The 13,511-nt window shown below is 40.2% G+C and overlaps 1 protein-coding gene across 1 annotated transcript in view; it reads left to right on the top strand.

The window, feature by feature from the left end:
- Positions 1-13,511, top strand: part of Camkmt (calmodulin-lysine N-methyltransferase) — a 397,552-nt gene that overhangs the window by 14,490 nt on the left and 369,551 nt on the right. Inside the window, exon 3 of the mRNA XM_031356809.1 lies at positions 8,315-8,379. Within this exon, the coding sequence (XP_031212669.1) occupies positions 8,315-8,379 (65 nt within the window). The remainder of the gene's footprint in view (positions 1-8,314; positions 8,380-13,511) is intronic.

Genomic DNA, 13,511 nt, shown 5'->3' with positions numbered 1-13,511 from the left:
CTATAGGTAGTTTTGGCTTATTATTTCTTTCTCAAAAGTCTTGTTTTTACCTTTATTTCTATATTCCCCTTTTGCTTTGGCATAATGTTAATCTTAAAATCATAGCTCAATCTCATCACTGGTGACAATGATGGGCTTATATTGCTGTCTTAACATCATTATATGCATTGTATCAATATATTCTCTAATCTTTGCTAAATTGTCTTTGACTCTTCCTGAGTGGTCTATATAAAAACAACACTCTTCTTTTAGTGCCGCACATAAACCTCCTTCTTTGAGAAACAGCAGTTCTAGTCCCCTTCTAGTCTGTAAGACCACTTCTGACAGGGAGGTCTGCTAAAGTCTTTTCTATTCTTTCTATATTCAAATCAATGGTGGCTCTTAGTTCTCCATATGCTTTGTACTAAAGGCAATAGCAGATGATCCTGTAGCTGTCCTTGCAACTCTCAAACTCAGTCCCAATATAGCTGTCAAGGTAACCCCTATCTCTCTCTTTTGTGTCTTACTAATTCTCTAGCATTAGGATCTCAGTAATATAGCACATCTTCATAAGGGTAATATAACAACCTGGGTTGGCTAGGAGATTATGTAATTTTTTAACTCTATCAGAAATCCAAGAATAGCTGGGCAGTGGTGATGCATGCCTTTAATCCTAGCACTTGAGAGGCAGAGGTAGGCGGATTTCTGAGTTCGAGGCCAGCCTAGTCTACAGAGTGAGTTCCAGGACAGGCAGGGCTACACACAGAAACCCTGTCTCAAAAAACCAAAAACCAAAAACCAAAAAAAAAAAAAAAAAAAAAAAAAAAAAAAAAAAAAAAAAAAAAAAAAAGGAAAAAAATTCAAGAATGACTGAATAATAGAGAATATATGGGAAGCCTAACATGGCTCCCAAGAATATCGACAAGTGATAGTGACTGCTGGACACCTGGACAATCCTTACTTCAAAATATTGGAGTATCGGTCTTCAGCCTTCTGGCCTGTGAATGTCTGACAGACAAGAGAAACAGGAATATTAAGGACTTGTCTACTCTGTCTTGGCAGATATAAGCAGTCCTAGGCCTGTGTGTCCTTTTTGGACAGTATTGCCTGCAGATGAAGAGGTGGGAAATAAAGGTAAAAACAAGACTTTTGAGAAAGAAGTAATAAGCCAAAACTACCTATAGTAGAGACATCTGCTTGTTAAAGGTCAGGAGGGCTGGGATGAACTAAAAGCTGACCAGAACATAACCTGTAAGAACAAGATTAGATGATCTACCCCTCTCTGTAATGAACTCTGAGAACACCCTGACCCCACTAACTAAAATTCCTGGACTTTCCAGCTCGCCCCGTTCCAGGGGCTTTCCAGGTACAGGAGTTAGGTAAGGGAGCAAATGTAGCCAAGAGCAGCCCCCTTGAGCAAGCCAACCAATGCCTGAAGAGATCCCTTGTTTGCAATGATCAGGCTTATATGTCACCTCAGACATCACTCGTTTCTTTGTGTTGGGAACATTGAGTATTCTCTCCACCAGTTGTGTTGAAAGAATTTTATTTATTTTTGGTTTTTGAGACTGGGTTTCTTTACATAGCCCTGGTTGCCCTGTAACTTGCTCTGTAAACCAGGCTGGCCTCTAACTTAGAGATCCACTTGCTTCTGCCTCCAGGTTGCTGGGATTAAAGGAGAGTATACCACTGCCTGGCTAAATGTCCATGTTTTTATAAGTAGAATTGTGAGATTTGACTGTCTCCCTACCCTTCTACAACTTAAAAATACCACAGTGTGCACTCTTAAGACAGTGCTTTCGTCAAGGACCTGCTATGTGTCAGTATTAATTCAGGAAGCTGCAGTAGTAACCTTGAATAGTATGGATTTTTTTTGGGGGGGGGGCTTTTTTCCGGACAGGGTTTCTCTGTATAGCCTTGGCTGTCCTGGAACTCACTCTGTAGACCAGGCTGGCCTCGAACTCAGAAATCCTCCTGCCTCTGCCTCCCAAGTGGTGGGATTAAAGGCGTGCACCACCACCGCCTGGCCTAGTATGGACTTTTAATGTAGGCATTTACTTAAGTTATTCTATGTCCTGGCTGTAACATTTAATAGTATGTAATATGCACACTGTTTTTCTATTCTACTCTGTTGTATGACAGGGTGTTTCCTAGGGAAGTGGTACACACATGTTTACTCACCCTAGATAGGAGTGTTAGATTGTTCCAAGATGGAGTCACCTAAGGCATTATGGTGATTTGAATAGGAATGGCCCCCATAGACTCATGTGTTTGACTGCTTGGCCCATAGGAAGGGGCATTATTAGGAGGTGTGGCCTTGTTGGAGTAAGTGAGGCCTGGTTGGAGGAAGTGTATCACTGTGACTGGGCTTTGAGGTCTCATATGTGCTTAAGTTGCACCCAGTATATCTCAGTCTCCTACTGCCCACTAGTCAAGATGTAGAGCTCTTGACTCATCCAGTACCATGTCTGCCTGGGCACTGTTATTCTTCCCACCATGATGATAATGGGCTGAACCTCTGAAATTGCAAGGCACCTGATTAAATGTTTTCCTTTATATAATTTGCATTGGTCATGTTGTCTATTCATAGCAATGGAAACCCTAACTAAGTTCAAGATGAATTTCTGACCCATGTGGAAGCCAGCCCCTTCAGGGAAATGGTCAGAGGTCATCTGACCCTTCCTTCAGCTGGGCAGTGTGCCCACAACATCTTACTGAGCAGAAGTGCCCTCAGAAAGGATTGTTGCTTAAAGCAGTTCCCTTTCTTTTGGTCACTCTCCCGCCCAACTAAAACCACCTGATGGGACCCCAAACTCCCTTTTTGGTGGGGCTGTTCTTTCTTCTCTTGGGGATAGCCTGGTAGGTTTTGCCTCTAATAGAGTTTTGTGTTGACCTCAGTACTGTGTGGGTGCTTTCCTTCTCTCGTTTAACCTCACAGAGATACTTTTGGGGGTTGCCATGAACTAAGGTACATTCAATTCCAGTGTCCAGGAAAGCACAAGTATTTAGAACATTAGTGGGTGACCAATAAATCAGCAACTCAACCTGACCCCTCTGGTTACCATGTATGGCCCGCACTTTTAGACAACTTTGGCTACCCCATCAGGGGAGCATCTTGGGTGGCTCCCACCCTGAGATACCTTCTTCTTCCATAATAGTGGGGAAACTATTGTTTCTTTGTCTTGTTTCTTCTAAGTCTTTGGTGAGCTATTGGTCAACCTTTAAGGCCTTCCAATGACTCACAAGGACAGAGGTTGGCTTTCTATCAGTACTTTCCAGCTTGACACAATTCTAGTCACATTTGTTATGTTTACCGTTTTTTCATCTCCTCCAGGCCACTCTCTCACTTCATAGTCCTTCTCTATATCATGTAAGTCACCGAGATCTGCCAAAACCTCTTCTACTTTATAAAGACCTCACTGTCTATCCTGGGTCTCAGCAAAGCTACTAAGGCTTCATACGAATCTCTAGGTTCTTCTTGAATCAACTATTTCCTTAGTTCTCCTGTGAACATAGTTCTGTGTGGCCCATCGAACTGAGATCCACATACAACTTCTCAAATTCCCACCTCCCTCAGTAGTGCCGGCTCTTTCTTCATTCCTGTTCATTTATGGGACTGCAGATGGAGATTACCATGTTTTCCTAAAGTGACTAAGCCAGCTCAGTCAGTCAATGGGTTCTCCAGGGAGGGAGCAAGGATTAAAAAGAAAAAAGACAATTTGACAATACTGTAGCCTGACCCCAGCCTGTTCTAAGGCTGAAGCAGGTTTATTTTTTTCCCAGTCTGCTTTTATACCATTTTAAGTACATGCAAATAAATTCAGTTCTGGGTTAAGGAACAAACAAGGCACTAAACGCAAATAGTCGAGGAGCAAACAAGGCAATAAACAAAGTCCTATGACCTCTGTTTCTAGGGGCTTATCAGGATGACCGAGATATCTGAGCCCACTTCCCTGTCCTAGCCCAAAGTCAAATTCCTGCCTAGAGCCTATTTCTTTGTCCTGGCCAAAGACAGATTCCTGCCTGAAGCCTACTTCTTTGTCTTGGCCCAATGTCAAATTCCTGCCAAGTTTCTAGAAGCTGCCCAAAAGCTCTCCACACTAAAGAGACTCTGATAAGCTGGTCTATTAGGGACTATTTCCTCATAGTATCTCAGGTTATGTAGCCTTTGCCTCAAGGAGGGATGGGTAATCATATTACTCAGTTTTTCTGCCTCCACAGCAGTCAGACTGGACCCATCTGCTCCTGTTTCCCACAGCTGCACAAGCCAGGCTGTAACAGGCCCTTTGCTTTAAAAAATAGTCTTCTCTAATTCCAACAGCTCAGGTGCTCATTAGGCCCGTCATTACCACAGTTCCTTGCATTATACCATCGTTAATGCCCCCATCTTGTAGACTGTCCTCGAATTTTTTTCTTATCAAATTGGACCTGTGGGGTATCTTCTATTGCTTTTACCATGTTCTCCTCTGCCCCACTCTCTGAATCTTCCCATGGGTTCCAAGTTCTTGAATCCCTGGAAGGGCTTTTGAGCACGAACTTAACTTGTACTTTGTTTTCTGTCCTGTCCACAAGCCTTAAGATGCAGCAAGCCTCCAGCTCTCTCATCCTCTTGTTTACCTACTAGCCTCAGGTTAGATAGAGGCTAACACAGAGGAGGCTGCTGCATCTCCCTTTTTTTGCAATTGTTCCTTTCCACAAACATCTCAGCCTCAGATGAATTTGTAACTATACACATAGGTCAGGTAACCTCTGCCTATTGGCAATCTCAACCCTGTAGGCTAATCTTAAAGACTGCAAGACTTCCTCTAACCCTTTAACTGTTTTCAGGACAACTCCATATTCCTGTGGTGGACTCCACTCATCAAGTAGGCATGCCACCTCATCACATAGACGATGGCTGGTACCCTGGCCTGGGATTCCTCCTGCAGTCACTCCTAATCTTGATGGCTCAGCCTTATCGCCTGTCTCAGTACCCAAAGCAAGAAGCAGCAGCTGCTGTCGTAGCACAAAGGCACAGTAACACACACTGTACAGGAAAGGACAACTCTACTGGAATGTCCTCCATGGCCAATCCTCACTCAGGCTTCGCAGCCTGTCATATGGCCTTGCTGCATAGCTAGGACCAAATGCGCTCACTTCTCTCCAACTCTTCTGTAATTTTTGTGCTGTCCCTTTTCAGGTGCCAATTATGTTGTGTGACAAAACTTTTCCTGGGAATATGCACACATGTCTGCTCAACCAGGATAGAGAGCCCCTGAGAGACCAAGGTCCAGCTTGGTGAGCCAGAGACATGTACTGGGGTTACCTACAGGAGCAGGAATGGAAAGACAACAGTGTCACCAAAAGCCTACACCAGGATGGGCGACAGCTCACAAAAGCTGAGGACCCGGAGCCTACTGTGCAGCTTGTAAGCTTGACAGGCTGGAGAATGTGGTTCCACGTTCTTCACTTGGTCTAACCCTATTACCAGCAGCTTAGCTGCTTTGTGCGGCTTCTCGGCAGCTTGTCTGTCTTCTCTGAAGCGCGGCCATTTTTTTTTATTTTTGGCCTTATTCTGGCAAATTCCTTCTGGCTTACTCCTGGAGAGTGTAGTCTGTTTCAGGGACTCCAGAAGCTATTTTGGATTTTGGGTTGTTTACTTTGCTGTTTAAGGAATGCAGAACCCAGTGTTTCAGTCTCAGAGGAAATTGTTAGACCACGGCTTAGGATTTTATTGCGATGAAGAGACATCATGGCCATGGCAACTCTTAGAAAGCATTTAGTTGGGGTTGGCAGTTCCCAGGTTTGGTCTTTTGTCAGCATGACTGGAAGCATGGTGACAGGCAGGCAGAGAGGTGTCTGAGAGTTCTACATTCTGATCTACAGGCGGCAGGAAGAGAGAGTAACACTGGGCCTGGCTTGAGCCTCTGAAAGCTTAAAGCCCACCCCCAGTGATAAACTTTACCCGACAAAGCCACACCTATTCCAACCAGGCCACACCTAGAAGTGCCACACCCTATGAGCCTAGGGAGCCATTTTCATTCAATCTACCACTTAACAACACGCTCTTGCTTCAGATTTAATTTCAAATGTTTTATCCTGATTGTGTTCTTCAAAGGGAGTGGGGGGGTGAGAAGGAGGGAGAAAAGAGAAAGAGAGAGAGAAGAGAGGAGGGGAGAGAAGGAATCAGAATGACTTTCTTAGGCCATAAAGAAATCCAGTGATTCTGCTTTCACATTTTTTTCCTTTCCTTTTCTTTTTTTTTTTTTTTTTTTTTTTTTGAGAAAGGGTCTCTAGCTCAGGCTGGATTCAACCTCTCCACACAGCCAAGAAGGCCCTGAACCTTGCTTTCTGAATGCTGGGTTACTGGCTTTCTGTTGTTGTTGTTGTTTGGTAATGAAGTTATCAGAAACAGGTTTGATGATAGAAACAGGTTTGATGATATTCTACAACTATTTCCACTACAGTAGTATATGTAGTAGATCCAGATGATAAAAGTCCAACTTGAAATTGGTGTTCAGTAACAGTGGTGGAGATAGTCACAGTCATTTACAGTTGCTCTTTGAACTTTTGAACAGTTCTTAAAATCATATAACAGCATTTTACTGGATGTTGAAAACTATGATACATTATAAAAAACACGAATTGCACAACAATCTTTATCCAAGTGTAGAGAACAGATTTGAAGAGTGTGTACCAAATGTTTACTGATTATCTCTGCTCATTAGGATATTGATGTTTTATTATCTTCAAAGAAATCATATATTGCTGATATGTTTTGGAACATTCTGCGTTCTGAGCCACGTCATGCCCCATCCTGCGTTTTAGATGTTAAAACTGCATATATTATAGTTTCAATAATGTTAGTGTAATTAACTTCTGTGTTCATTGAGGTGGGCATTTACATACCACAGTATGGTAAGGATGCTTTGATTTCTGCCTGGTGACTTTATTTCTTTGAACTGTGGTACTTTTGTGCCCAGTGTTTATTCAGTTAGTTATGATTGCAGACAACTTTATGTAACCTCAGTCTTGCTGACAGAGAAATGATAGGAGAGAAATAAGAGCTGCCTTTTTCTGAAAAGAGTAATATAATTACTATTCTATTGATATTTATATAATTACACATATATATCTTGATATATATGTGTAATTATATATACATTCTAGCCCCTATTTGTATTAAATTTTAATGATGAAAGTAAGGTAGTATTGATAAAATGCATGTCCAGTGGTTTACTGATGAATATATTTTAAACAGACAAAACACAATCAAAACACAGTAAAGTGGGTTCAGCTATAATTCTGAGGGAGCGTGTAGAAGATTATAGTGCTATAACTCCAGTTATTGCCTCTTGGTTCCCTTATTAAGATTCAAATAATCAAACCCAATCTGTGAAGGGCTGAGTGAAGTGAGTTGAGCTACCAGAGACAGAAGGAAGATTAGTGTCTTAGTCAGGGTTTCTATTCCTGCACAAACATCATGACCATGAAGCAAATTGGGGAGGAAAGCTTACTTTCATCTTGCTGTTGATCACCAGAGGAAGTCAGGACTGGAACTCAAGCAGGTCAGGAAGCAGGAGCTGATGCAGAGGCCATGGAGGGATGTTCCTTACTGGCTTGCTCCTCCTGGCTTGCTCAACCTGCTCTCTTATAGAACCCAGGACTTTAGCCCAGAGATGGCACTACCCACAAGGGGCCCTACCCCCTTGATCACTAATTGAGAAAATGCCCCACAGCTGGATCTCATGGAGGCACTTCCCCAACTGAAGCCCCCTTCTCTGTGATAACTCCAGCCTGTGTCAAGTTGACACACAGAACCAGCCAGTACAATTAGGGTAAATACTGAGAGTCACTTTGGCCTGCTGATGTTCAGGACTGCGGGTTAGTAGACTGCAGACCTAGTGGTCCAGTAGTCTTTGCATCCAGTTAGCAAATTGCTGCACTGCTTTAGTACAACTTCTATGTTACTGTGGGTAGTTCTGGAGGCTAATTCATTTTGTTTTTATTTTATTCTAAAATTCTCTGTGTGATTTGTTTCTTTTAAAAAAAGTTTCATCTTTAAGTATTTGTACGTAACTATAAATTATTTTCTGTTAAGCAGTGATTGTACAAATTATAGCACTTTAAGATGTTGATTATAATCAGGAAATGCCATTACATGAAATGCTCTGAAGACCACAGTCTGAGGGTTTTTTTTTTCCCTTCTCTCTCTAGTGGGCAGAAATTATTTTAAAACTGTAATATGGTAGGGTTCATTACCATTGAGTATATCACAATATGCTCTCAGATTTAAAAAAGAATTAGAAGTGCTGTTATTTCAAGAAATGTTAAATAAACTTTTATTCTTTTGCAGGCATAATAGTGGATCCTTGAATGTCGAAGACGTACTTACCAGCTTTGACAACACAGGAAATGTTTGTAAGTTATATGCTCACTATGGAATATATTCAGTGCTTTAAAAAGCAAATTTTAATTTCCCCCTAATATTTATTTTACTAACCACGTGTTTATACTCATGTTATATGTGTATGAACATATATACATATATTTATATATATGTATGCATGTATACATATATACATGTATATTAGAAATTCCTGGCGCCTTTAGCTGTAGAATGTACCCCACAGGAGATGTATACTAAATGGGGTATCACAGTTTTCGCCAAAACTTCATGGTGATGTGTGTGTTTGAGACAGAATATGGATCAGAAGGGAGTCTGGAATCCCTGCTGCTGCTCCCTCTGTCTCTCGTTTCCACTTCCACTTTCCCTGGAAGTCCACTTGTTGGTTCGCTTCCTCCTCTGCTTGCTTTGGCTGCTGTACTCTTCCCTTTTTTGGTGCCGAATAAATCCACAACATACTCTTCACGAAGTCACTATATTTAAAATGCAGGTTTTTGATTACATAATAGAGGCTATATTATATTTTTGTCTAAGTCTCTGATTAATTGGTGATCCATTTCTCTGCTGAGAACTTCACTTAAGAAATTCTAAAATAATGCCATATGATGAACAAAATGAGCTAAGAATATATTCACATCACAGTTAAATAACATTCCATGATAAGAACTATGTGTGTCTTCTAAGTTGTTGCATAGGATACTTATCAAAAGAATGAATCATTGGTAAAATATGACTGTTTCACGTATAAAAATAACTCAAATTTCTTCTAAGAGGAAATATTATAATTACTTATTATCTATTCTTGAATGATAAACTTTGCAGATAGTACTGTTTTACCAAATAGATGGATTTTACTTGAGTAATGTATAATCATAGACATTAATTTTGTACTGTGTCCGTATTTTCATTAGTTCTTGCTTGCATAGACAAGTTATATTTTGTCTCTAAGGAATCTGTAAAGACTACATATAATTCTGGACACCATAAAGTTCTCTATTCCTCACAGCTGATGTTCAATAAGTGGAAGCTACTTCTTTATTGCTCCTGGTGCTTGGTATTTTTCAAACTTATTTATAAGGGCTTATAAGTATGTACAATTTATGTTGTTTAAGCTTAATGTAAAATAAACTTAAGTTAAAAAGAGACACCAAAATTTATTTTGATGTTTTAAAATGAACTTTTTTTTTTTTGTTTTTTGTTTTGGTTTTTCGAGACAGGGTTTCTCTGTGTAGCCCTGGCTGTCCTGGAACTCACTCTGTAGACCAGGCTGGCCTCGAACTCAGAAATCCGCCTGCCTCTGCCTCCCAAGTGCTGGGATTAAAGGCGTGCTGGGATTGGAGCCACTACCGCCTGGCTTAAAATGAACTATTTTGATTGAACTAAAATGCCAGAAAAAAATAGAAAAAAATTAACAAAATAGTTTATTAAAATGTTTTATTGTAATAGTCTTAAGAACCTGAAAATATTGTCAAGTGATAGATATAGTAACAAAAACAAGGTGTCTTCAGACTTTTTAACATATAACTTTTTGGTATGTGGGGATCTGAGTGGTATGGGTGCTGTGTATGTGTGTCCATGTGGGTGGTTGTATGTGTATATGCATGTGTGTAGAGGCCTAAGGCTGAGGTCAGCAGCCTTCCTCTGTTCTCTATGTAGTCACTGAGGCAAGGTCTCTTGAGCGTGGCTGTGCAGCCAGGCTGGCTGCCTACTGCTCTAGGGAGAGTTAGACATGGGCACCACACCCTCCTGTACTTTACATGGTCTGGGATGTGAGCCCAGGTGATTGTGTGGCCAGCGCTTCCTCCCCTGAGCCGTCTCCTGCTCCATATGCAACATTCTACTTTGTGGTGCAAATACTCTATGTGGAGTACATGGTCCTTCACCTTTCCCGCCTATTTTTCTATTGCCCCTCTTCTATGCTTTTTGTTCCCTTTGTCCCCAGACATTTCTACTTCCATGTCATATATACGTATATGATTTGTGCGACTAGTTTTACTCTTAAACATGTGACTGCATTTACTCTTTAGTTTATGAGGAACAGCTATTGAAATTCCACTTAATAGATACATGTATAAAGTCTCATTAAAGTAAATACTAGTTAAGCTTTTATATAATCATCATAAAATGCTCATAGACAAAAAAGTAATTTTTCACTGATACATAAGTTTGATTGGGTTTTATTAGCATTGCTAGGTTGAGTTTGTGAGTGGGAAGCCCAGCAGAGGGCACCACAAGCATAACTCTGTTTCAGAGTACAGGGTATAGCCAGGAATAACTGTAAGCTCTCATTGTATAAACATTTAAAGATGTGTTTATATTCTTCCATTTATTTCTAGTATATTCAATACATTTGCCAGTCATTAAGATAAAAAGCCTTTCTTATCTGTGAATTTCTTTTGTTTATGTTTGAAATGCTTAAATGTCAGTTTTTCTATTTGTAGCCTTAAGTTCTGATCTTCTGACCCTGATGGGCTTGAAGTGACGCACAGGAATGTCGGTTCCTGTAGACCTAGTGTTGTACTGTGCAAAGGGATAGATCCAACGAGGAAAAATGCTCCTAATGTAGGAAGCCTGAGCCCAAATGCTTAGGTTCTTCAGGTTACTATTACTTAATAACAGAAAAAAATAACTAAAACATTTTAGAATCATCAAATTCTGCCGTTATGCCCAGTGAATGCACTCCCAGTGCAGTGGAGCCATCTATCTTAAATGTAAAAATCAAGTAATGGTTATGCTCATTTATGCTTTGAGAGATTTCCAGAATTTCCAAAGCTATTTGGAGAAGTCTTCCTAATTTGGGGGGAAATAATTGAAATATCTAATTATTTATTTCTTCTTCTTCTTTTTCTCTTTCTTTCTTTCTTTCTTTCTTTCTTTCTTTCTTTCTTTCTTTTTTTTTTTTTTTTTTTTTTTTTTTTTTTTTGGTTTTTCGAGACAGGGTTTCTCTGAGTAGCCCTGGCTGTCCTGGAACACACTCTGTAGACCAGGCTGGCCTCGAACTCAGAAATCTGCCTGCCTCTGCCTCCCTAGTGCTGGAATTAAAGGCGTGAGCCACCACCGCCTGGCGGGTTATTAATTTCTTCTTATATTGGAGAAGAAAATATTTTTATACTTGCTTTTGTTATTTATATTTTGTTTGTAAACCTTAAAATGACTTTCTAATCTTGAGATATATTTTACTACATGACTTCTTTTCAATGCTAAAAGAAGAAATTAAGATAGATTTCATGGGCTGGATATGGGATGGCATAGTACTAGTGTTTGCCGACATTTCACAAGTATCAAGGTTTGACTTTTAGTTCCAGAAAGAATCAAGAGTGTCATGCAGAATGTATCATTTCTGCACACTGAGTTAGGGCTTCAGGACCCGACGTTTTGCTTTGTGGATCCAGAGCTTCCTGTGGATAGGCTTACTGTTTGTTCTCACTTCTCCAGAAGATCCTTCCTGAGATGCCCAAGCTGCTCTGCTCTGTACCGCAGAGAGAATGTGTGTGCTACTGCCCCATGGTGCCTAGAAAGAGATGCCATTGCGTGAGCTAGGGAAAAGTGTAAGGCAGCAGCCTTCATCGCCACTGAGGGTCACTTCCGCCCGTACCTGGGCGGAGCCCCGACTCTGACAGCGCTGCATGGATTTCCTGCTTTTGTTTGCTCTGTGGGCAGAATCTCCTTTCCTTCTAGGCCCCTTGACTTCTGCTCAGAGAACCCCACCATTCTGTTTCCCTAAAATTGGCTCTTTCTTCCACTGAAATGTTGCTTTTTTTTTCTTTTTTTGAGACAGGGTGTTTCTTTGTATTTTCGGCTGTCCTGGAAATCACTAGGTAGAACAGAGCTCCTCCTGCTTCTGCCTCCTGACTTCTGGGATCAAAGGCCTGCACTACCATGTCTGGCCCAAAATGGTTTTTGAAGATGTGATTCTTCTCATCTTAGTTGATAACAAATGTGGAAGTCATAGCATCTATTACAGTTATTTGGTATTTACAACATCTCCTAAGTACTTGGGAATATAATAGTTTCCCTTAAAAGTTTTTAAAGTATACTGTTTTCATAGCCCGAACAGATAAGTCAATATTCCCATATAATTTATTGCATGTACAAAAACCATATATACCGTATAGGTAATATATAACATTTAATAACAGTACTGTACTAACTAGGAATATAGAAGTAATGAAAATTCAGAAATAATTCTATAATGTATATTCATATATGTCTGTTATTTGTAATGTATAGAAGCCAGTAGTTGTTATATATCATTGCAATATTTTAGTGTCAGTCAGAATTTTTGACTAATGTTGTAGTTTCATCTTGGAGACTATATTAGTAAAAGCCTTCTTGTTGTTCTTTTAAGTTTTCACCTCTTCTGCCTGGGCTCTGGTAGGATCCTGATTGGTAGATGCCTCACGGCTTCCTGAACGTGTCTGAACCTCTTCTCCCATCCTTGTCTGTGACGGTGGTGACCGTCCCTGCCGTGAACTGTTGGGCACAGCTGAGCTTTTGGTGGGCACAGCTCTGGTCTCTCCCTGACTCCGTCTGGTTGTCTACTGCAGCATCTCTTTTAGGACGTGTCTAAACTCGTATCTTTTCGGCTATTAATCAAGTATTGCTAGAGGAAATCTTTTTTTTTTAATCTTTTTTCTTCAAAGATTTATTTATTATTATACATAAGTACACTGTAGCTGTCCTCAGAAGCACCAGAAGAGGGTGTCAGATCTCATTATGAGTGGTTGTGAGCCACCATGTGGTTGCTGGGATCCGAACTCAGGACCTTCGGAAGAGCAGTCAGTGCTCTTAACCGCAGAGCCATCTCTAGCCCAAGAGGAAAGATTCTTTTTTTTTTTTTTTTTAACTTTTATTGCATTATGATGAGAAAAGTTACATGATTGTTAACATTTAAAAACATATTTTAAATAAATAGAATTAAATCACATTCTTGTTTTTCTTTTGTATCTCAACTCCTCCCAGAGACCCCCCTTCAATACCTACAGTATCTTTTTTTGTCATATTCCTTAAAATTTATAAAATATTATAACAATAAAGATGAGTATTATAAAAATTGTTTGATATAAAACTATAATCAGTTTAACAGTCTTATGTAGATGCTCGTCTACAGCAATACTGAAAATACATGTTTTTCTTAATATAAATT

This window comes from Mastomys coucha, unplaced genomic scaffold, assembly GCF_008632895.1.
Source record: "Mastomys coucha isolate ucsf_1 unplaced genomic scaffold, UCSF_Mcou_1 pScaffold6, whole genome shotgun sequence".
In the NCBI taxonomy this organism is placed as follows: Eukaryota; Metazoa; Chordata; class Mammalia; order Rodentia; family Muridae; genus Mastomys; species Mastomys coucha.
Note: the sequence above shows the minus strand (reverse complement) of the source record. Positions and strands in the feature narration are given on the sequence as shown.